Source organism: Carcharodon carcharias (genome assembly GCF_017639515.1).
Source record: "Carcharodon carcharias isolate sCarCar2 chromosome 35 unlocalized genomic scaffold, sCarCar2.pri SUPER_35_unloc_14, whole genome shotgun sequence".
Taxonomy (NCBI): Eukaryota; Metazoa; Chordata; class Chondrichthyes; order Lamniformes; family Lamnidae; genus Carcharodon; species Carcharodon carcharias.
Window position 1 is genome coordinate 150,017 of NW_024470706.1, and position 24,722 is coordinate 174,738.

General features: G+C 50.3%; 1 protein-coding gene across 2 annotated transcripts in view; it reads left to right on the forward strand.

Annotated features, from left to right (window-relative positions):
• The first annotated feature begins 6,129 nt into the window (after window positions 1-6,129).
• LOC121274194 (microphthalmia-associated transcription factor-like) overlaps window positions 6,130-24,722 on the forward strand; it is a 30,732-nt gene continuing 12,139 nt past the window's right edge. Inside the window, exons 1-6 of one of the 2 annotated variants that reach the window (XM_041181390.1) lie at window positions 6,130-6,618; window positions 10,815-10,931; window positions 17,154-17,385; window positions 22,260-22,484; window positions 22,984-23,079; window positions 23,999-24,113. In XM_041181390.1, the coding sequence (XP_041037324.1) occupies window positions 6,521-6,618; window positions 10,815-10,931; window positions 17,154-17,385; window positions 22,260-22,484; window positions 22,984-23,079; window positions 23,999-24,113 (883 nt within the window). In that variant the 5' untranslated portion in view covers window positions 6,130-6,520. Of the gene's footprint in view, window positions 6,619-10,814; window positions 10,932-13,162; window positions 13,267-17,153; window positions 17,386-22,259; window positions 22,485-22,983; window positions 23,080-23,998; window positions 24,114-24,722 lie in introns of those variants that run through there. The other variant, XM_041181391.1, reaches the window with a different exon arrangement.

Here is a 24,722-nt window from a genome sequence, read left to right on the forward strand (position 1 = left end):
CCCCCGTTCCCTCTCCCCACCGTCCCCGTTCCCTCTCCCCCACCACCCCCGTTCCCTCTCCCCACCGCCCCCGTTCCCTCTCTCCCCCGTTCCCTCTCCCCACCGCCCCCGTTCCCTCTCCCCCACCGCCCCCGTTCCCTCTCTCCCCCGTTCCCTCTCCCCCACCGCCCCCGTTCCCTCTCCCCCCCGTTCCCTCTCCCCCACCGCCCCCGTTCCCTCTCCCCCCCGTTCCCTCTCCCCCACCACCCCCGTTCCCACTCCCCCCCGCCCCCGTTCCCTCTCTCCCCCGTTCCCTTTCCCCCACGTTCCCTCTCCCCCCCCGCCCCCGTTCCCTCTCCCCCCCATTCCCTCTCCCCCCCATTCCCACTCCCCCACCGCCCCTGTTCCCGCTCCCCACCGCCCCCGTTCCCTCTCCCCCCCCGCCCCCGTTCCCTCTCTCCCCCGTTCCCTCTCCCCCCCGCCCCCGTTCCCTCTCCCCCCCGCCCCCGTTCCCTCTCTCCCCCGTTCCCTCTCCCCCCCCGCCCCCGTTCCCTCTCTCCCCCGTTCCCTCTCCCCCACCGCCCCCGTTCCCTCTCCCCCCCATTCCCTCTCCTCCCCGCCCCCGTTCCCTCTCCCCCCATTCCCTCTCCTCCTTGCCCCCGTTACCTCTCCACCCCCGCCTCCATTCCCCCTCCCCACCCCCTCCCCGTCCCCTTCCCCGTTCCCTCTCCCCGCCCCCACCCCGTTTCCCCCTCCCCGCCCCTCCCCTCCCCCCTCCCCTCTCCCCCGTCCCCTCCACCACTCCCCCTCACTCCACCCCCTCTCCCGTTCCCCCTCAATCCACCCTCTTCCCCGTTCCCCCTCACTCCTCCCCTCCCCCTTACTCCTCCCTCTCCGCTGTTCCCCCTCAATGCTGCCCTTCCTCATTGCCCCTCACTCCTCCTCGAATTACCCCACTCATTCCCAATTACCCACTACTTCTAATTATCTCACACTTCACCCTCAATTACCTGCATATCTCCCCAGTTACATCCCCACTTCTCCCCTCCTGCTTCTCCCCTCCCAGTCTCCTACCCCAATGAGCCTCCAGCTCCTCCCTCTGCTTCCTGCTGTGAACACTCTGGAAGAACAGTTTGTGGATGTGAGGTTGAAGTTGGGATGAGTGTGAATCGTGGAAAGGCAGCGACTTTTGGATCCCCAGAACATCCCTCCCTCCTATCTTCTTGTTCTTGGGGCAAGATTCAGAACCCCCGTCCCCCAACCTTCTTGTTGTTAGGAATTTTGGGTTGATCCAGAGTTAGGAACGCCCCCTCCCCCGCCCCCCTCCACTTATCTGGGAGTCGGAGATGTGGAAGCAGCCCAGAGTGGGAGAATATAAATTGGGACCGAAGATTGAGGTCTGCCATTACCTTGGGAGTCAGAGAGGCACACCTTTCAGCTGCTCACTGCCAGCCCGTGCTGAGTTTGAAAGGAGAGTGAGCGAAACAAATAGCGGCGTCATAGGAAAACTGTAAGTTCATAGGGTGGTAAGAAACTCCTATTAGAGATTGTCTTTAAATTGCTGTAAATTATAAAAGTCCATTATTTTTAAACAAATGGCTCTACTTGTATTCAAGTGAGAAAAACCAGGAGTAAGAGAAAGTCAGGGCCAGTATAATAAAGTAATATAAATAATGCAAAGTAAAGTTAAGACATGGCAGGGCAGCTTGGTCAAGTGGAATGTGTGCCCTGTAATATGTGGGAAGTCATGGAGGCCCGTGGTGTCTGAGACAGGAAGTGATCACTGGTTTTCAGAGCTCGAGGGGTGCCTGGAGTCACTGTGCTGCATCTTTGAGGCTGAAAGCTGTAGGGATAGCATGTTCACAAAGGGGGTCACATCGCAGCTTAGGAGCCTGGAGGCAGAAAGAGAATGGATGACCACCAGGCAGTCCAAGAGAGCTAGGAAGGTAGTGCAGGAGTCCCCTGAGGTCCCGCTCGCCAATCAGTTTTCCGTTTTGGAAGCTGGTCAGGGCACTTGTTCCTCAGAGGACAGCAGTCAGAGCCACATCTGTGGCACAATGGGTGGCTCTGTTGTACAGCAGGGGAGCAAAAATAGAGGAAGAGCAATAATGATAGGGGATTCATTTGTTAGGCGAACAGACAAGCATTTCTGCAGCCAGAGACGTGACTCCAGGATGGTATGTTGCCTCCCTGGTGCCAGGGTCAAGGCTATCACAGAGTGGCTGCAGGACATTCTTCTGGGGGAGGGTGATCAGCCAGAGGTCGTGGTCCACATTGGCACCAATGACTTAGGTAGGAAGGGTGATGTGGTCCTGCGATCCGAATTTAGGGAGACAGGTCGAAAATGATCAAGCAGGACCTCAAATGTAGCAATCTCTGGATGTCTCCCAGTACCGGGTGCAAGTGGGTACAGAAATAGGAGGATAAGGCATAGGAATGCATGGCTGGAAAGATGGTGCAGGAAGGGGGGCTTTAGATTCCTGAGACACTGGGTCTGGCTCTGGGGGAGATGGCACCTGTACAAGCCAGATGGTTTGCACCTGAACAGAGCCAGGACTGAGTTCCATGCTAGTGCTGTTGGGAGGGCTTTAAACTAGCTCAGCAGGGTGTGGGGACCAGGAGAGAATATTAGAGAGGAATAGCAGGGTGCACAAAATACTGAGAGAGACAGAAAGCACTTGTATAGAGAATAGTAAGTTAATAGGTGGAGTCGGAGTAAGGGAGAAAGTCATGAATTCTAAATCAGGGTTACTGTGCTTGTATGTGAATACTACGAAGTATAGTCAATAAGAATGGGGAGTTACAGGTGCAGATTGCCATGTTGTGGTGATAACAGGAGACTTGGCTTAAGGAAGGGTATGATTTGGGTGTTAAATATTTCTGGGTACAAGGTGTTCAGAAAAGATAGGGCAGGAAGAGAAGGAAGAGGGGTGGCTGCATTGCTTGAGGAGAGCATTGCAATGCTGGAGAAGGCTTAGAGGGCTCAAGGACAGAATCAATTTGGCAGGAACAAAAAGGGTGCATTACAATGCTTGGTGTAATCTATATACCGCCAACTGGTGGGAAGGATGTAGAGGAACAAATCTGCAGGGAAATTACAGAGAGATGCAGTCATTATAGAGTAATTATAATGAGGGACTTTAATTATCTGTTTGTAGACTGGGACAGTGATAATATAAAGGGCGTAGAAGGGTAAAAGCTCTTAGATTTTGTTCATGAGAATTGCAGTATGTGTCCAGTCCAGCAAGAAAGTTTGCACTGTTGGACCTGGTTCTTGGAAATGAGGTGGGCCAAGTAGATCAAATGTCAGTGGGGGAAAATTTGGGATACAGTGATAATTGTATTGTAAGGTTTAGGATGACAGTAGAAAAGAATGATAGGCAATCCAGAGTAAGAATAATTAACAGTGGGAAGAGCTGACTTTAATGGGGCAAGAATGGATATGGGCCAGATAGATTGGAATGAAAGGTTGGTGGGAAAATCTGTATATGAACAATGGGCTACCTTCAGACACAGTCAAGGTATATTCCCTCAAAGGGGAAAGGTGGAACAAATCAAGAGCTCCCTGGATGTAAAAGGAGATAGAAATTAAGATAAAGAAGTGTCAGGTAGAAAATACAATTGAGAACCAGGCTGAAAACAGAAGGTTCAGAGGAGAGCTGAAAAATCATATTAGAGAAGCAAAGAGGGATGGTGAGAAAAGACTGGCAGCCAACATAAGGGGAATCCCAAAGTCTTTTAATGGCACACAAATTGTGAGAGGGTGGCAAAAGGAAGAGTAGAGCCGATTAGGGATCAAAAAGGGGATTTATACATGGAGACAGGGGGCATGGCTGAGGTGTTAAATGAATACTTTGCATCTGTCTTTACCAAGGAAGCAGATGCTACCAAGGCCATGGTGACAGAGGAGGAAACTCATGAGAAGGGCTGAAAATTGATAAGGAGGACGTGTTGGAGAAACTGCTGGTACTTAAAGTTGACAAGGTACCGGGACCGGATGAGATGCATCCAACGATATTGAACAAAGTGAGTAGAACTTGCAGGGCACAATTTTCCGGTCTTCCCTAGACTCAGGGGTGGTGTCAGAGAACTGGAGAATTGAAAACATTACGCCCTTGTTCAAAAAAGGTTGTAAGGATAAGCCCAGCAATTACAGACCAGTCAGTTTAACTTCGGTGGTGGGCAAGATTCTAGGAACAATTATTCGGGACAGAATTAGTAGTCATGTGGAAAAATGTGAGTTGATTAGGAAGAGCCAGCATGGATTTCTAAAGTGGAAATTGTGATTAACTAATTTGATGGAATTTTTTGAAGAGGTAACAGAGAGGGTGGATGAGGGTAATGCTGTTGATGTGATGTACATAGAATTTTAAAAAGTATTAGGTACAGTGCCACACAACAGACTTGTGAGAAAAGTTATAGTTCATGGAATAAAAGGGACAGTAGCAATGTGGATACAAAATTGGCTGAGTAATAGAAAGCAGAGAGTAATGATCAATGGATATTTTTCAGGCTGGAGGAAAGTTTGTAATGGAGTTCCCCAGAGGTCAGTCTTGGGACCTTACTTTTCCTGCTATATATTAGTGATTTAGATCTTGGTGTACAGGGGACAATTTCAAAGTTTCCAGATAATATGGAACTTGGAAGCATTGTAAACCGTGAGGAGGACAGTGTAGAGCTTCAAAGGACATAGACAAGTTGGTGGAGTGGGCAGATAGGTGGCAAATGAAGTTCAATGTGGAGACGTGTGAGGTGATGCATTTTGGTAGTATGAACATGGAGAGACAATATAAAATAAGGGGTACAATTCTTAAGGGGGGGTACAGGAGCAGAGCCACCTGGGTGTATATGTGAATAGATCATTGAAGGTGGCAGGACAGGTGGAGAGAGCAGCTAATAAAGCGTATAGTATCCTGGGCTTTATTAATAGGGGCATAGAGTACAAGAGCAGGGAGTTTATGCCGAGCTTATATAAGACACTCATTAGACCTCAGCTGGAGTATTATGTACAGTTCTGGGCGCCACACTATAGGAAGGATGTGAACACATTGGAGAGGGTGCAGAAGAGGTTTACAAGAATGGTTCCAGGGATGAGAAACTTCGGTTGCGAAGATAGATTGGAGAGGTTGGGACTGTACCCCTTGGAGAGGAGAAGACTAGCGGAGATTTGAGAGGCAGTCAAAATCATGAGGGAACTGGATGGAGTAGATAGGGAGAAACAGTTCCCTCTGGTAAAAGGATTCAAAATGAGAGGGCAGATTTAAAGTGATTTGCAAAAGAAACAAATGTGATATGAGAAAACACTTTTTAACACAGCGAGTGGATGGGGTCTGGAATGCACTGCCTGCAAGTGTGGTGGAGGTAAGTTCAATCGAGGCACTCAAGAGGATATTAGATGATTGTTTGAATGGAAACAATGGGAGGGGTACGGAGAATGGGACTAAGTTACCAGAGAGCTGGTGCCGTCACGATGGGCTGAATGGCCTCCTTCTGCGCCGTAAGAATTCTGTGACTCAATACTCTTGTTGGGGAATTTTGGGTTGATCCAGGGGCAGGGTGAGGAATCCCCTCCCTCCAATCCCCTCGTTGTTGGGGAATTTTGGGTTGATCCAGGGGCAGGGTGAGGAATCCCCTCCCTCCATTCCCCTCGTTGTTGGGGGATTTTGGGTTGATCCAGGGGCAGGGTGAGGAATCCCCTCCCTCCAATCCCCTCGTTGTTGGGGAATTTTGGGTTGATCCAGGGGCAGGGTGAGGAATCCCCTCCCTCCAATCCCCTCGTTGTTGGGGAATTTTGGGTTGATCCAGGGGCAGGGTGAGGAATCCCCTCCCTCCAATCCCCTCGTTGTTGGGGAATTTTGGGTTGATCCAGGGGCAGGGTGAGGAATCCCCTCCCTCCAATCCCCTCGTTGTTGGGGAATTTTGGGTTGATCCAGGGGCAGGGTGAGGAATCCCCTCCCTCCAATCCCCTCGTTGTTGGGGGATTTGGAGGATTCGGTTACAACTCCCGCCCCAGAATCAAACTCCCCGAAGCTGATTGGTCTGATCCCCGCTGGTCCCGATTGGTCAGTCTCCCTGTCAATCACAGGCTGTCCGTTCTGATTGGCTCCTCCTATTTCCGCTGGGGAATTCCCCGGCTGCGCACTGAATCATTGTTTATTTTAGTTTTTCCTGCTCGGGTCCCGGGCCTGAGATTATCCCTGGATCGGGATTTATTGCGGGGCTTTCCGCCCTTTCCAGCCGGTGTACGCGCGGCCAGACACCCGCCTGCTCTCATTCTCCGAGGAGGGAGTCACTCCCTCACCCTCCACCCGCCTCGGTCTCTCCCTCACTCGGCTGATAGGGAGGGAGTCACTCCCTCACCCTCCATCCGCCTCTCCCTCTTCCGGCTGATAGGGAGGGAGTCACTCCCTCACCCTCCACCCGCCTCTCCCTCAATCGGCTGATAGGGAGGGAGTCACTCCCTCACCCTCCACCCGCCTCGGCCTCGCCCACCCTCGGCTAAAGCAGATTTGACAGCCCGTCTCCCTCAGCCTGAGCGGAGATGTCGGATGCCGGGCCGCCTGCAGTGGAACCCGGGCCCAATTCGGAGAATCTGTACGTGATCGTGGACTGCAACTCGGATCTCCTCAATCTGCTGAGGTGAGGGCAGTCTGGGCCTGAGGAGGGGCACTGAGAGACTGGGGAAGGGCAGGGCCAATGTGAGGCATATTTGAGGAGGGGGGACGAGGAGGCGGGGCTGAGCAGTGGGGGGCAGCAGGGGGCGGGGTTGAGGAATGGGGGGGGGGGGAACAGCGTATAAACGATCATTGCAAAACTCAGCGCCCTCATAAAAACGATCGCCCTCGTTGTAAAAATGATCGCCCTCACTGTGAAAATGATCGCCCAGTTGTGCAAGCGATCGTCCTCGCTGTGCAAGGGATCGTCCTCGCTGTGCAAGGGATCGTCCCCGCTGTGCAAGGGATCGTCCCCGCTGTGCGAGCGATCGTCCTCGCTGTGCAAGGGATCGTCCTCGCTGTGCAAGGGATCGTCCCCGCTGTGCAAGGGATCGTCCCCGCTGTGCGAGCAATCGTCCTCGCTGTGCAAGGGATCGTCCTCGCTGTGGGAGCGATCGTCCCCGCTGTGCAAGGGATCGTCCCCGCTGTGCAAGGGATCGTCCCCGCTGTGCGAGCGATCGTCCCCGCTGTGCGAGGGACCGTCCCCGCTGTGCGAGGGACCGTCCCCGCTGTGCGAGGGACCGTCCCCGCTGTGCGAGGGACCGTCCCCGCTGTGCGAGGGACCGTCCCCGCTGTGCAAGCGATCGTCCTCACTGTGCAGTGATTGGCCACATTGCGAGGGCGGTGGCCGCCGTAGCGAGGGCAGTGACCCCCATTGCAAATACTATCGCCCTCCTTGTAAAAGTGATCATTGTTGTAAAAATGGTCACCCTCACTTTAAAAATTATCATCATTGCAACAGTGATCGCTCTCATTCTAAAAGTGTTCATCATTGTAAAAATGATCGCCCTCGCTGTAAAAGCGACGGCCCTGGCTGTCAAGGCGACGGCCCTGGCTGTAAAAGCGACGGCTCTCGCTGTCAAGGCGACTGCCCTGGCTGTCAAGGCGACTGCCCTGGCTGTCAAGGCGACGGCCCTGGCTGTCAAGGCAACGGCCCTGGCTGTAAAAGCGACGGCTCTCGCTGTCAAGGCGACTGCCCTGGCTGTCAAGGCGACTGCCCTGGCTGTCAAGGCGACGGCCCTGACTGTCAAGGTGACGACCCTGGCTGTCAAGGCGACGGCCCTGGCTGTCAAGGCGACGGCCCTGGCTGTCAAGGCGACGGCCCTGGCTGTCAAGGCGACGGCCCTGGCTGTAAAAGCGACGGGTCTCGCTGTCAAGGCGACTGCCCTGGCTGTCAAGGCGACGGCCCTGGCTGTCAAGGCGACGGCCCTGGCTGTAAAAGCGACGGCCCTGGCTGTCAAGGCGACGGCCCTGGCTGTCAAGGCGACGGCCCTGGCTGTCAAGGCGACAGCCCTGGCTGTAAAAGCGACGGCCCTGTCAAGGCGACGGCCCTGGCTGTAAAAGCGACGGCCCTGGCTGTCAAGGCGACGGCCCTGGCTGTAAAAGCGACGGCCCTGGCTGTCAAGGCAACGGCCCTGGCTGTAAAAGCGACGGCCCTGGCTGTCAAGGCGACAGCCCTGGCTGTCAAGGCGACGGCCCTGGCTGTCAAAGCGACGGCCCTGGCTGTAAAAGCGACGGCCCTCGCTGTCAAGGCGACGGCCCTGGCTGTAAAAGCGACGGCCCTGGCTGTCAAGGCGACGGCCCTGGCTGTAAAAGCGACGGCCCTCGCTGTCAAGGTGACGGCCCTGGCTGTAAAAGCGACGGCCCTGGCTGTCAAGGCGACGGCCCTGGCTGTAAAAGCGACGGCCCTGGCTGTCAAGGCGACGGCCCTGGCTGTAAAAGCGACGGCTCTCGCTGTCAAGGTGACGGCCCTGGCTGTCAAGGCGACGGCCCTGGCTGTAAAAGCGACGACCTTCGCTGTCAAGACGACGGCCCTGGCTGTCAAAGCTGCGCCCCGGGCTGTCAAGGCGACGGCCCTCCTCTGTAAAAGTGATCATCATTGTAAAAGTGATCACCCTCACTGTAAAAGTGATTGCCCTCACTGTAAAAGTGATTGCCCTCACTGTAAAAGTGATTGCCCTCACTGTAAAAGCGATTGCCCTCACTGTAAAAGCGATCGCCCTCATTGTAAAATCTATCCTCCACATTGTAAAAGCGATCGTCCACATTGTAAAAGCGATCGTCCACATTGTAAAAGCGATCGCCCTCATTGTAAAAGCGATCGCCCTCATTGTAAAAGCGATCGCCCTCATTGTAAAAGCGATCGCCCTCATTGTAAAAGCGATCGCCCTCATTGTAAAAGCGATCACACTCACTGTAAAAGCGATCGTCCTCGTTGTAAAAGCGATCACACTCACTGTAAAAGCGATCGCCCTCGTTGTAAAAGCGATCACACTCACTGTAAAAGCGATCGCCCTCGTTGTAAAATCGATCCTCCACATTGTAAAAGCGATCGTCCACATTGTAAAAGCGATAGCCCTCATTGTAAAAGCGATCGTCCTCACTGTAAAAGCGATCGTCCTCACTGTAAAGGCGATCGTCCTCACTGTAAAGGCGATCGCCCTCACTGTAAAAGCGATCACACTCACTGTAAAAGCGATCGTCCTCGTTGTAAAAGCGATCGCCCTCGTTGTAAAAGCGATCACACTCACTGTAAAAGCGATCGTCCTCGTTGTAAAAGCGATCACACTCACTTTAAAAGCGATCACCCTCGTTGTAAAAGCGATCACACTCACTGTAAAAGCGATCGTCCTCACTGTAAAGGCGATCGCCCTCACTGTAAAAGCGATCACACTCACTGTAAAAGTGATCGCCCTCATTGTAAAAGCGATCGTCCTCACTGTAAAAGCGATCGTCCTCACTGTAAAAGCGATCGTCCTCACTGTAAAAGTGATCGCCCTCATTGTAAAAGCGGTCGTCCTCATTGTAAAAGCGATCGTCCTCACTGTAAAGGCGATCACACTCACTGTAAAAGCGATCGCCCTCATTGTAAAAGCGATCGCCCTCACTGTAAAAGCGATCGTCCTCACTGTAAAGGCGATCGCCCTCACTGTAAAGGCGATCGCCCTCACTGTAAAGGCGATCGCCCTCACTGTAAAGGCGATCGCCCTCACTGTAAAGGCGATCGCCCTCACTGTAAAGGCGATCGCCCTCACTGTAAAAGCGATCACACTCACTGTAAAAGCGATCACACACACTGTAAAAGCGATCGTCCTCACTGTAAAAGCGATCGTCCTCACTGTAAAGGCGATCGCCCTCACTGTAAAAATGATCGCCCTCACTGTAAAGGCGATCGCCCTCACTGTTAAAGCGATCACACTCACTGTAAAAGCGATCGTCCTCACTGTAAATGCGATCACACTCACTGTAAAAGCGATCGCCCTCGTTGTAAAAGCGATCACAGTCACTGTAAAAGCGATCGTCCTCGTTGTAAAAGCGATCACACTCACTGTAAAAGTGATCGTCCTCGTTGTAAAAGCGATCGTCCTCATTGTAAAAGCGATCGCCCTCGTTGTAAAAGCGATCGCCCTCGTTGTAAAAACTATCATCATTGTAAAAATGATCACCCTTTTTCTATATCCCCGGCCATGATGTGGTAGCTGATCACACCCGGCGTGATACACAGCCCATGAAAGCACATCCTGATGATTAACCTGAGTGTGTACGCGGTTTGAGGGCAGCATTGTGCTCAGCTGCCATTCGCCACCACTCCATGCTGAAGGGGCAGGTTGATGCTGTCAAGTGACTGTGAAACATGGGCAGTGTGTGTTTGTGCCATCAGAGGTGTGGATGAATGGGATAAAGGGCTGTAATTAACAGCTGGGAGCATCCTGTCCATGTCACATACAGGGCATTCGTACCTAGGTAGATGTGACAAGCCAGGGGCAGGGAGTTGGCATGGGGCTGAGGTGAGAATCCGGGAGGGGAGGAACAGTTTGATGAAGGGGTGGCAAACACGTGAATGTGGGGCGGGGGGGCGGGTGCCAGTGAGGGTGTGTGGGAGTCGGTGAGTGGGGTGAATTATTTGGATTTTTTTCTGAAATGGAACAAACCGATCAAGTTCAAGAGCCGTATTTCTATAGAGCCTTTGTCATCCTCAGGAGCTCCTGCTTCTTTGGCTCCCAGCCCCCTCCCTCTCGTGCCCTCGGCCTCCATTTCTTTCCCTTCTCTGTAACAGTCTTGAGTCAGTGGGGATAATGTACAAGTCTCCATTGGATAATGCAATGTTTCTCTGTATTCTAGTGTGAACTCGGTGCAGCCGGAATCGGGAATTGTTGCTGACATTGACGTCAGTGAATTTCTGTACCCTAAAAGTTCTGAAAATTTCTACAAATTGAAAAGCCAGCCTATCAGCAACAGGTTTGTCCAATCTTTCTCAGGTCCTCAACGTGCACTGTTCCCTTCCCTCACCCCACTCCCCACCTCCCAACCGTCTCTCTACGAGACTTCCTGCCACTGACCATCTTCCTGTATTTTACACACACACAGGGAATGTGCTTATGAGTCTCCCCAAGACTGAATTATTCCAAAACCGTCCAGTCCACCTCCTGTCTTCCATCTTCTGTAAACTAAAGCAAAATCCAAATCACTGCTGCCTGTACCCTCACTGGTATCATCCACCTGTCACCCTCATGCTCGCTGACTTCTCAGCTACCAGTTCTGCAATTCCTCAACTCTTATAATGAAAATGCCTAGCGTTCTGTTCAAATCCCTTGACACCTCACTTTGTTTTAATCTTCTTCAGCCCTCCCTCTTTCGAAATCTCAGTTCACCTCCAATTCTGGCCTCATGAATCACAGGAACTTTACAGTGTAGTGCAGAAGGAGGCCATCGAGTCTACACTGGCTCTTTGAAAGAGCATTCCACTCCCCTGCCTTGTCCCCCTAACCCCGCACCTTATTTCTCTACGGGTAGCAATCCAATTCCCATTTTGAATACCTCGATCGAACCTGCCTCCACCACCCTCTCAGGAAGTTTGTTCCAGGCTCCAACCAACCTCTGGGTGAAAAAGCTTTTCCTCGAATCACATTTACTCTTTTCACCAATTATTTTGAACCTGTGCCCTCTAGTTCTTAATGTTCTCTTGAGTGAGATTGGTTTCTCGCTATTTACACTGTCCATATCCCTCAGGATCTTGAATATCTCTTATCAAGCCTCCTTTCAGCCACCTTTTCTTGAAAGAAAAGAGGCCCAACCTCTCCAATCTATCCTCATAGTTACAGTTCTTTATCCCGGGAATCATTCTTGTGAATCTTCTTTGTACTCTCACCAATGCCTTCACATCCTTCCTCAAGCATGGCACCCAGATCTGGATGCAGTACTCCAGATGAGACCTAACTAGTATCTTATACAAGTAGAACATGACCTCCTTACTCTTGTACTCAATGACTGTATTAATAAAGTCTAAGATACTATATGCTTTATTAAAGGCTTGCTCAACATCCCCTGCCATCTTCAATGACCTATGTACATCTACACAGGGGTCCATCTGTTCCTGCACCTTCGTTAGAGGCTCTCCCTTTATTTTATATTGTCTCACCATATTCTTCCTGCCAAAATGGATCACCTCACACTTCTCTGCACTGAACGTCACCTGTCATTTCCCTGCCCAACCTACCAACATGTCTATGTCCTTTTGAAGTTCAAGCCTATCCTCATCACAGTTGACAACATTTCTAAGCTTCGTATCGTCTGCAAATTTTGAAATCATGCCCTGCACACCACAGCCTAGGTCAGTAGTATATATCAGGAAGAGTAAGGATCCAGACACTGACCCCTGGGGAACTCCACTACAAACCTTCCTCCAATCTACAAAACAACCATTTATCACTGCTCTGTTTGTTGTCATTCAGCCAATTTCTTGTCTGCTTCCCCTTTCAGTCCATGACCTAGAATTTTGCTCACAAGTCTGTTGTGGTGCACTATATCAAATGCCTTTTGAAAATCCATATACACCACATCAGCAGCGTTTCCCTTATCAACCTTATTTGTTACCTCCTCAAAAAACTCCAAATTAGTGAAAATGCTTTTCCCTTAATGAATCCATGCTGGCTTTCCTTAATTACCCTGCACTTGTCTAAGTGACTGTTGATTTTATCCCGAACTATTGTTTTCAGATGTTTCCCTGTCACTGAGGTCAAACTGAACAACCCCATTTTCCATCGCTGCAACGTTGGTGGATGTGTCTTCGGCTGCCTGGCACCCAAAGTGCTGGAATTCTCTCCATAAACCTCTCTGCCCCACCCCAAACCCTTTCTCACCCCTCCTTTAAGCCCGTGATTATAAGCAATCTCTTTGAGCTATTAGCCACCTCTCCCCAGTAACTCTACACAGGCCACATTTTTCTTGGTATCTGCTGCCCTGATCTCTTGCAGCCTGTTGAGCCGGAGCACGTTAGCTGTATCCTGTGCATGAAGCTTGGCTTTGGAGGGGCTTTACAAGTGGCTGATGCAGTTGAAGACTGGCTGTGCTCTCCTTGTGTTCAGAGAGAGGAAGTGGGAGGCCAGCCAGTTCACAGCAGAGGGAGAGGCTGTGGAAGAAGTTGAACTGTGATGAATCAGCAGAAGCTATGGAGTGCAAACAAGGATTGTGTGCAAAGAGACTTCCTGTATCCAGTTTCGAGTGAGGCCGGGTGGTGAGGGGGTGGGAGCAGAGCAGGAATGTGCTGATATTAGTTTTCTTCATCAGCTTTACAGTGAGTTATTTAACATACAGAGAGAAGGTGAGTGGTGGGGAGAATAGGGAGAGGGGTGGGCTGAGAAGAAGGGAGAAGGGTGGAGCCAGAGGGGGAGGGGCATGGTGTGCACGGGAGGGGCAGTGCGTGTGGGAGGGGCAGTGCACCCAGGAGGGGTGGGGGGGGCAGTGTGTGGGGAGGTGGGAGGGGCAGTGCAGGGGGAGGGATGTTCAGTGAGAAGGGTGGGGAGGGTGGTGGGGAAAGGGGGGAAAGGGAGAGATAGGGGAGGGACAGGAAGGAAAGGTAGGTGAGTTGCCAGGGAAGGGAGAGGGGCAGGAGGGGGAAGAGAGGAGGGGAAGGGGGAAGGAGGGGGGATGAGGCAGAGGGAGAGGAAGGGGAAGGGGCAGGGAGAGGGGTGGGGAAGAGGGGAAGGAGGGGTGGGGGGGAGAGGGGCGTGAGGAGGGAGGGCAGAGTTAGGGAGAGGGTTAGGAGGGGTGTGGGAGGGCCGGGGAGGGGGCAGGAGGGCTTGGGAGAGGGTTGGCCAGTGGGAGCTTGTGATCGAGAGAGACGAAGTCGTCGGGAGGGGGCAAGGTGGCCATGTGCAACATCAGGAGGGGACGGGAGGGGGTGGGAGCACCAGGGCCAGGGGAGGGAGTAGTCGGGTGGGGGAGGGAGGGCCAGAGGGAAGGAGTGGTCGGGAGAGGGAGGGATGGAAGGAGGGCCAGAGGGAGGGGGCCATGGGGACTAGGGGGCGGGAGTGATAGTGAAGGGGTGGGAGGGCCAGGTGGAGGGAGAGGGTCTGAAGAGATTGTCTGGGTTACAGAAGGCAAGGGAGGGGAATGCAGGGAGGTTAGGGAGGGGGGATGGGATGTTGAGTGTGGGATGGGGTCGCACTAGAAGGCAGTGCTTATGTTATATCATTGAAAGAGATACCTAATTAACACGTCATTGCTCTTTTTCTTTCCCTGTAACCCTACTCCTTTTCCCTTTCCCCTTCCTCTTTCCCTTCCCCCTTTCCCTTCCCCCTTTCCCTTCCCCCTTTCCCTTCCCCCTTTCCCTTCCCCTTTCCCCTTTCCCCTTCCCCTTCCCCTTCCTTTCCCCTTTCCCCTTCCTTTCCCCTTTCCCTTCCCCTTCCTCTTTCCCCTTTCCCTTCCCCTTCCCCCTTCCCCTTCCCCTTCCTTTCCCCTTTCCCCTTCCTTTCCCCTTTCCCTTCCCCTTCCTCTTTCCCCTTTCCACTTACTCTTTCCCCTTCCTTTCCCCCTTCCCCTTTCCCCTTCCCCTTCCTCTTTCCCCTTTCCCTTCCCCTTCCCCTTCCTTTCCCCTTCCCCTTCCTTTCCCCTTTCCCCTTCCTTTCCCCTTTCCCTTCCCCTTCCTCTTTCCCCTTTCCACTTACTCTTTCCCCTTCCTTTCCCCCTTCCCCCTTCCCCTTTCCCCTTCCCTTTCCCCTTCCCTTTCCCCTTCCCTTTCCCCTTCCCTTTCCCCTTCCCTTTCCCCTTCCCTTTCCCCTTCCCTTTCCCCTTCCCTTTCCCCTTCCCTTTCCCCTTCCCTTTCCCCTTCCCTTTCCCCTTCCCTTTCCCCTTCCATTTCCCCTTCCATTTCCCCTTCCATTTCCCCTTCCATTTCCCCTTCCCTTTCCCTTTCCCCTTCCCTTTTCCCTTCCCTTTCCCCCTTCCCCTTTCCCCTTCCCTTTTCCCCTTCCCTTTTCCCCTTCCCTTTTCCCCTTCCCTTCCTTTTCCCCTTCCCTTCCTTTTCCCCTTCCCTTCCTTTCCCCCTTCCCCTTCCCCCTTCCCTTTTCCCCTTCCCTTTTCCCCTTCGCTATTCCCCTTCCCCTTTCTCTTTCCCCTTTCCCTTTCTCCTTTCCCTTTCTCCTTTCCCTTTCCCCTTTTCCCTTCCCTTTTCCCCTTCCCTTTTCCCCTTCCCTTTTCCCCTTCCCTTTTCCCCTTCCCTTTCCCCTTCCCTCTCCCCTTCCCTTTCCCCTTCCCTTTCCCCTTCCCTTTTCCCCTTCCCTTTTCCCCTTCCCTTTTCCCCTTCCCTTTTCCCCTTCCCTTTTCCCCTTCCCTTTTCCCCTTCCCTTTTCCCCTTCCCTTTTCCCCTTCCCTTTTCCCCTTCCCTTTTCCCCTTCCCCTTTGCCCTTCCACTTTCCCCTATCCCCCTTCCCTTTGCCCTTTCCCTTTGCCCTTCCACTTTCCCCTATCCCCCTTCCCCCTTTCCCTTTCCTTTCCCCGTCCCCTTCCCCTTTCCCCTTTCCCTTTCCCCTTTTCACTTCCCCTTTCGCCTTTCTGCCTTCCCCATTCCCCTTTCCTCTTCCCCTTTCCTCTTCCCCTTTCCTCTTCCCCTTTCCTCTGCCCCTTTCCTCTTCCCCCTTCCCACTTTCCCCTTTCCCCTTCCTCTTTCCCCTTCCTCTTTCCCCTTTCCCTTTCCCCTTTGCCCTTTTCCCTTTCCCTTTCTCTTTCCCCTTTCCACTTCCCCTTTCCACTTCCCCTTTCCACTTCCCCTTTCCTCTTTCCCCTTCCTCTTTCCCCTTCCTCTTTCCCCTTCCTCTTTCCCCTTCCGCTTCCCCCTTCCGCTTCCCCCTTCCGCTTCCCCCTTCCGCTTCCCCCTTCCGCTTCCCCCTTCCGCTTCCCCCTTCCGCTTCCCCCTTCCGCTTCCCCCTTCCGCTTCCCCCTTCCGCTTCCCCCTCTCCCCTCTCCCCTTTCCTCTTTCCCCTTTCCTCTTTCCCCTTCCCTTCCCCTTTCCCCTCTGTAGTTTTTACTCAGTTCTCTTTGGAAATTAAATATTGAATCAGCTTTCACCACCCTTTCAGGCTGCGCATTCCAAATTATAAGAATTCTCCTCATCGCCCTTGCTGATTCTTCTGATTATCCTCTTTAATCTGTCCCCCTCTGGTTACTAAGCCTCCTACCACGAGAAACAATTTTCTCTTCTTGACTCTAGAAAGAAAACCCATCATGATCTTGACCATCTCTGTCCTACCCAATCTCCTCTGGTCAGTGGAGAACAATCCCAGCTTCTGCAGTCTCCCTGTGTAACTTTAATCCTTCATTATGGAACCATCCCAGTAAATCTCATCTGCAAAGCCTTGACATCGTTTCGTAAGTGTGGTGCTCAGTATTGGCCATGACACTCTAACAAAGGCCTGACCACGGATTTGGAATGGGTTCTCCAAGGTGACCGTTGGAAATGGTTTAGAGCTCATGTTTGTGACAAGAAGGTTTTTTGAAAACTGACTGTCCATATTTGCTCCTGGATAACATGAGAAGCTTACAGGAATATCGCATCTTTTAACATAGTAAAAGGTTGTAAGCAATTTTGAAGGTGTTATCAAACAAAATTTGACAGCAAACCAAATAAAGGACAAGGTACTAGAACAGGCAACCAGAAGCACATCAAAGAGCGAGGGTTTAAAGAACATCTTAAAGGAAGAGAGAGAGGTGGAGAGTTTTAGGGAAGGAATTCCAGAGCTTAGAGTCCAGGCGCAGTGATGGAATTGGGGATTGCTGGAGAGGACAGAATTGGAGAAGTGCAGAGATCATAGAGGACAGTGGAGTTTGCAGAGTTAGGGAGGGGGTGCGACCATGAGGGATTTACAAACAAGAAAAAGAGTTTTAAATTCAAGACATCTTCCAGCCCCGCCCAGCTCCTGCCGCTCTGCCCCTTGGCTCCTACTCCTCCATCTATTTTTATCTCATCCAGTATCATGGCAACATGTAGCGTTACTTTGGCGTCGTCATTTTGCTTGGAGAACACAAATGTGAAAATTCTTTAGCAGCTCTAGCCATGCTTTCTGCCTCTACCAAATGGCCTCAATCCTCCTGTGACAACTGTTTTAATGTTAATGTACCTATCAAAGACCCACCTTTCTACCCTGCATGCCCTTTTATTCTGAACTTTCTCTCCCTCTGTAACAGTTCCTCCTCTCAACCGGACAAGGTGAAACAGGTTGCTCCCACCATGACGTCCCGGGTGCTGCTGCGGCAACAGCTGATGCGAGAGCAGACACAGGAACAGGAGAGGAAGGAGCAGCAGGCGGCTGCCCAGCTCATGCAAGAGCGGGCCTCTGCCAACCAGTCCCGTGCCATCAACGTAAATGGACCCCTGGGGCTTCCCGCCAAGGCACAAGTCCCGATGGAGATCCTGAAGGTGAGTAAGGGCCTCGCTTGTCATAACGGCAAGATATAGCTGGAGGGATTGTGGGTCTGATGTTGACCTTTCACCTCCGAGTTAAATGCAGTGCCCAACCAATTTCCTTTTGAAATCATCCATCGTCTCTGCCTGCACCACCCTCGTGAGCAGCGAGTTCATGTTCGTTGTCACTTGCTGATGTAAAAAAAAACAAAGTTCCTCCTCGCATCCCTTCTGCATATCTTGCTCAAACCTTAAACCTGTGCCCTCTAGTCTTTGTGCAATCAGCTAATGGGAAGTGACTTCCCTTGTCTACCTTATCCAAACCTGTCATAATCTTGTATCTTATGTTCCTCTTATGAAGAAGAGGAGTATTGGATTTGAAGCTTCAATTCTGTTCCTTCCTCCACAGATGCTGCCAGACCTGAGTTTTTCCAGCATTTTTTGTTTTTGTTTCAGAATCTGCAGTATTTCGCTTTTATAATCTTGTAATCCTCCATCAATTCTCCCCTCAATTCCCTTTGTTCCAAGGAGAACAACCTCAACTTCTCCATCCTAACCTTGTAGCTAAATTACCTCATTCCTGGAACCATTCTGGTAAAGCTCTTCTGCACTCTCTCAAGGACCCCTCACATGGATAATAAAGTGTGGTGACCAGAACTGCACGCAATACTCTAATTGCAGTCTAACCAGAGCTTTATAAAGGTTCAGCATAACTTCCCTGCTTTTGAACACAATGCTCCTGTTTATGAAGCTTGGAAGGTCCTGTATGCCTTGCTAACCACTCCCTTAATATGTCCTGCCACCTTCAAAGTCCTGTGCACTCTGTTCTTGCACATTCCTTATAACTGTGCCATTGAGTCTTTATTGTCTCTTTCTATCTCTTCTGCCAAAATACATCACAGAGAATCAGAATCACAGAATTATTACGGTGTAGAAGGAGGCCATTTGGCCCATCGTGTCTGCCCTGGCTGTCTGAGCATTCTAGCTTAGTGCCAATCTCCTGCCCTTTCCTGTAACCCTGCACTGTGCTTCTGTTTAAATAATCATCCAATGCCCTCTTGAATGCCTCAGATGAACCTGCCTCCACCACACTTCCAGACAGTGCATTCCAAACCCTAACTACTTGCTGTGTGAAAGCTTTTTTCTCACCTCGCAGTTGCTTCTTTTACAAAACACTTTAAAACTGTGCCCTCTGGTTCTCAATCTGTTTACGAGCGGGAACAGTTTCTCCTTATCTACTCTGTCCAGACCCCTCATGATTTTGAAAACTTCTGTGAAGCCTCCTCTTAGCCTTCTCCTCTCCCAGGAAAACAGTCCCAACTTCTCCAATCTTTCCTCATAACTGAAGTGTCTCATCCCAGAACCATTCTTGTAAACCTCTTCTGCACTCTCTCCAATGTGTTCACGTCCTATAGTTTGGTGCCCAGAACAGTACACGCTACTCCATCTGAGTTCTAACCAGTGCCCTATATAAGTTCATCATAACCTCACACTTGTCTGCATTAAATTCCATCTGTCACTTGTCTGCCCATTCTGCTAGCCTGTCCATGTCCTGTTACCGTCGACTGGTATCGTCTTCACTGTTTGCCACACCTCCAAGGTTGGTATCATCAGCAAATTTTGAAATTTATTCTATTCAATATCCAAGTTATAAAAATGGCTGATCTGCTGCAAGTCTATTTTCCTGCTCCATTTCGATTAATTTCCTTAGTACCCAAAAATCTATCAGTAGATGTGTGTTATAGATTCCACAGCCATTTTCTCAGCATCCATCCTGTTAAGCCTCTTAAGAGTATACATGTTTAAATGAGATCGCCGCTCATGTTTCTAACCTCCAGGGAATATAGGCCTAGATTACCCAGGCTCTCCTCATTGGATATCCAGTGAACAGCCTAGTGAACTGTTACACTCTCTTTAGGGCAAATGTATCCTTCCTTAGGTAAGGAGACCAAAACTGTACACAATACTCCAGGTGTGGCCTCATCAATGGCCTGTATAGTTGTAGTGAGCATGCTTTGCTCTTATGCGCTAACCTTTTTGTAACATATTTGCCTTCCTAATTGCTTGCCATACCTGCATGTGAACTTAGTGATTCAGGTATGAGGACACCCTGCTCCCTCTGCATGCAAACATTTCCCAGTCTTTCACCATTTGGAAAATATTCTGTTCTCCTGTTCTTCCAATCAAAGTGGATAATGTCACACTTTGCCATGATATATTCCATCCATTGAGTTCTTGCCTACTTACCCAACTACACAAAATCCCTCTCCAGCTTCTTTGGCTTGCTCACTGCTTATTTTCTCACATAACTTTGTATTGTTAGCATACCCTGAGGTTACAGTCTGTCCCTTTGTTCATTAATATGGATTGTAAATAGCTGAGGCCTAAGTACAGATCCTTGTCGTACCCCACTGTTTACAACCTGCCAACCTGAAAATATCCTGTTTATTCCTCCTTTCTCTTTTCTGCCCTCTATTCATGCTAATACATTACCCTCAGTCCCATGAGTCCTAATTTTCTGTAATAACCTCAAGTGTGGCATCACATTGAATGCTTTTTGAAAATCCAAATAGATTACACCCATTGTTTCCTGCTTATCTATCTCACTAGTTACATCTTCAAAAAAAAACTCTGGTGTCAAGCACCATTTCTCTCTCATAAAGCCATGTGGACTCTGCTTAATCAGTGCATGATTTTCTAAGTGCCCTGTTAGCATGTCTCTAATTATAGATTTTAGCAATTTTCCAATGCTAGGTATATAGGCTGTATGTCCCAAAGACTGGTGGACCATATCAAACAGCATGTCCCAGCCGTTGCTCGCAAAGGACAAGGTACAGACCGTATCCAACAAGCCCCGTGCTCGCAAAACTCAAAACATAGTATCCAACATTAGATGTGATTCCGCAATTGGACAACATTTGCTAAATAATCCTCAGTATGCTAACAATTACGCTGACAACTATTTTAAGATTGTCAGTTGGGCTCCCAATGTGGCGCATTTGCGTGTACTGGAAGCTACGTATGTTAATACACAGGGCCTTGTTCTTTGCAGACAGAAAGAACATGTACACTCATTGCAAAACAAAATAAGTGACAGCCATTCGCTGACTCATTCCTTAGGACAATTCCTTGACTAATTAGGGTCAAACTGTTTGGATTAAATTTCAAACAATGCTTGGCAGTTAACTGGTGCATTCTTCATGGCAATGCCATTTGCTAACCAATCAGCACTCTCTTCACATACAGTATAAATTGTTGTTTTCCCTTATATTGGTATTCTTGCGAAGTGCTCTGAGTGTAAGATGAAAAATTTACATATGTCTCTTTTTTATAAGCAATACTCATGTTCCTCCTTTCTTTAAGAGTAGGGTTATGTTTGCTATCTTCCAATCCTTGGAAACTGTTTGAGTCTAAGGAATTCTGAAAGATCAAAATGAATGCACCCACTATCTCCACAACCACCTCTTTTATACCTGAGGATGCAGGTTATCAGTTCCGGGGATTTGTTGCCCTTTCGTACCATTAATTTCCCCAGTATTAATTCTTTACAGACATGATTTCTTCAAGTTGCTCCTTCTCGCTAGACCCTTTAACCCCCTTTTATTCTGGATTTTTAAGAATGTTTTCTACCGTGAAGACAGATACAAGGAATTTGTTTAATATCTGCGCCATTTTCTTGTTCCCTGTTATGCTTTTACCTGTCGCTATTGGGCCCACATTTACCTTCACCAATCTCTTTCTATCTGCATACCTGTAAAAATGTTTAGAATCTGTTTTTATGTTCTTTGCTAGTCTACTTTCTTTCCTTATCAATTTCTTGGCCTTCCTTTGCTGAATTCTAAAATCCTCCCAATCCTTAGGCTTGCTATGTTTTTGTCAACACCTCTTCCTTTGATCAAATACTACCTTTGTCCCTCTTTTTAGGTTCAGTTGGACCACTTTTTAAGTAGGAATTTTTTGTCTTAAAGGGATTTTTTGTAAATTATATATTAATTCAAATGCTAGCCATTGCTCGTCTACCCTCATTAAAAGTAATGTAGTTTCCCAATCTCCTTTGCAAACCCGCCCTTCATACTGGACTCAAAACGTTAACTCTGCTTCTTTCCCTGTGGATGCTGAGATTTTTCAGCACTTTCTGTTTTCATTTCAGATCTCCAGCATCCATGGCATTTTGCTTCCCTTAGTAATAACTTTAATATTATTGAGTGTAGTTTGCCAAACTTTATTCTTGCTTCCAAAGCAAAATGCAAAATTGGAAATCTGAAATAAAAATGGAAAATACTGGAAATCCTCAGCGGGTCAAAGTGTGTGTGTGGAGAGGGAAGCAGAGTTCACGTTTCAGATCAGTGAGCTTTCATCAGAACTGTCCTGAGCAAAGGTCACGGACTTGAAATATTATCTCTGTTTATCGCCCCACAGACCCTACCTGACCTGAGTATTTCCAGTGTTTTCTGTTTTAATTTGTTATGTTTTCTCTTTATGCTCTGAAGCATTAATTAAATCATTAAACTGGACACAGTTACAGAGCGATGACTCAACAAAGCTTTCCTCTACTTTCTTATCACTGTATCCACACTCTTTCCACAGATATGGCCTTGGTGGTGTTAAAGTCCCAAGATTACCCCACGTGAATGCTCAGTTGAAATAATTTTTTGAATTGATGGTCAAAACATGTTTGTGCTCATTATATCTTGTAAGATTTTCTTAACTGCGTTGAAGATGTCACACATCTCCTGTTTACTTGTAAGGAGTAAAAAAACATTGGCTTTATAGTGACTGTGGGACGTTTTACACTCAGCTGAGAGAGTGCAGACGGGGCTGTGGTTTAATGCCTCATCCAAAAGCCCATTTGTAAAGTGAAGCTGACCTGGCTGAATTTCTTCCGGCAGGTGCAGACCCATTTGGAGAACCCTACCAAGTACCACATCCAGCAGTCTCAGCGGCAACAGGTGAAACAGTACCTATCGACCACTATGGGAGGCAAGGCTGCCAGCCAGGCTCTGGCTGGGTCGCACTCCCCAGGGCCTGGGGAGCAGGCAGTGCCTCGTGCAGCGGGCAGTACCCCAAACAGTCCCATGGCACTGCTCAAAATCGGCTCCAACCCAGAGAAGGAGGTGAGATCCTTTGGCGTGGTTTGAGTTTGGTGGGGGGGGGGAGGGGGGAAGGTGGGTGAGAGGTATTTAGTTGGGAGATGCGGTTTGGGAGAATTAAAGGACCAGATCCGGGTGATTTAATTGCTGATATTTACTCAGGCTTTCGGGGGTATTCAAGGGGTTATTTCAGGAGGTTTTGGGGGGCATTTATTCAATTATTTAATGGTTCAGAGGTTATTTAAAGAGGATTAACTGTATTTACTCAGTATTTACAAGGTTCTGGGGGTATTTTGGAAGAGACCGGGTGGGGGTGAGGTTTTGGGGTGTATTTTATGGGCTCAAGTGGTAATTATTCAATTTTGGGGTGTTTGAGGGCTTGGGGTATTGTGGGATATTTCAGTGTGGGTTCAGAGCATGTCTTGGTTTTGAGGGATATTTCACAAGGGGCTTGGCTGGCGTTTATGAATTGCGGCTGTTATCCAATCGGATGTGACAGAACGTGCTGTGTGTCTGTCCACAGATGGATGATGTCATTGATGAGATCATCAGCTTGGAATCGAGCTACAATGATGACATGATGGGATTGGTCGACTCGGTCCTCCAGATGCCCAATACCGTGAGTCTCCCTCCCCCTGTTTCTTCACTGTTACCACTGCGGTGGAGAGTGTTTTAATGGGCTGAGCAAGCCCGGAAGCCATGGAATAATAGGCTGGTCCTTGCTGAGATGATTGGTCATGAGCTGGCCTCACATGATGTAATGCTGAGCCTCTCTCACACACACATGAATGCGTGGTGCCGCACCCTGGCGGTGTGGGGGTGGGGGGACTGTGGTATCGCCCCCCCTGGCGGTGTGGGTGTGGGCCTGTGGTGCCACCACCTGGTGGGAGGGGTGGGTCTGTAGTGCCGCCCCCTGGCGGGAGGGATGGGCTTGTGGTGCTGCCCCCTGGCGGGAGGGATGGGTCTGTGGTGCCGCCCCCTGGTGGGAGGGATGGGCTTGTGGTGCTGCCCCCTGGCGGGAGGGATGGGTCTGTGGTGCCGCCCCCTGGTGGGAGGGATGGGCTTGTGGTGCCGCCCCCTGGTGGGAGGGGTGGGCTGTGCTGCAGCCTCAGTTACAGGAAGATATTGAAGCTGTAGCCCTTGATGGGATGTAGTGTTTGTAACATTGCTGCCGGTGAGAGTATGGAGTTACTGCAGTCTCTCCCATGACAAGCTGGGAGATTGGTTTATTAAAGCAGTTCACATTATCTCGCAACATGCATATGAATTTGATCACAAGATGCCAGCAGAAAGTATGGCTTTATTGACAGAAAGCCTGAGAGATTTCTGCTGTTGAGACTGGGTTGTTCTTTGAACAGAATCTGTGCCTTCACTTTACTCATTGACTCATGTTACTTTTGACCCTGACTGAGTTGCTGAATGACATGGCACCTCGGATACTTTGCCTGGTTTCCTGTATCTCTTCCACTATCTCTGTACTAGGTGACAAAAGTCTAACAATCTGTTTCCCCTTGCCCACCTTTCTTCTGCCTCCACAGTTACCGGTGTCGGGGAACTTGCTGAACGTCTACACTACACAAAATCTGACTAACGCGACAGTCACCATCAGCAACTCGTGTCCGGCCAACCTGCCCAACAGAAAAGAAAGCTCAGGTACCAGGCACAAGGGTGCTCAGACAACCCATGTTACAGCTCCTCCCATTTTGTGATCTCTTGTTCCACTTCTCTCTCCATCTATCGACTCAGGATCTGCCTGTCTCTCTCTCTCTCTCCCTCTCACACCCCGCTCTCTTTGCTCTTCTGCCCCACCCCCACCACCAAAGGATTGTTGCAGCTGTGGCTCAGTGACGTCTCTCTCCTCACCATCTCACCTCACCTTCCCACTCCCTCACCTTCCCACTCCCTCACCTTCCCACTTCCTCACCTTCCCACTCCCTCACCTTCCCTCACCTTCCCACTCTCTCACCTTCCCACTCCCTCACCTTCCCCCCTCCCTCACCTTCCCACTCCCTCACCTTCCGACTCCCTCACCTTCCAACTCCCTCACCTTCCCACTCCCTCACCTTCCCACTCCCTCACCTTCCCTCCCCTCCCTCACCTTCCCACTCCCTCACCTTCCCACTCCCTCACCTTCCCACTCCCTCACCTTCCCACTCCCTCACCTTCCCTCCCCTCCCTCACCTTCCCACTCCCTCAACTTCCCTCCCCTCCCTCACCTTCCCACTCCCTCACCTTCCCACTCCCTCACCTTCCCACTCCCTC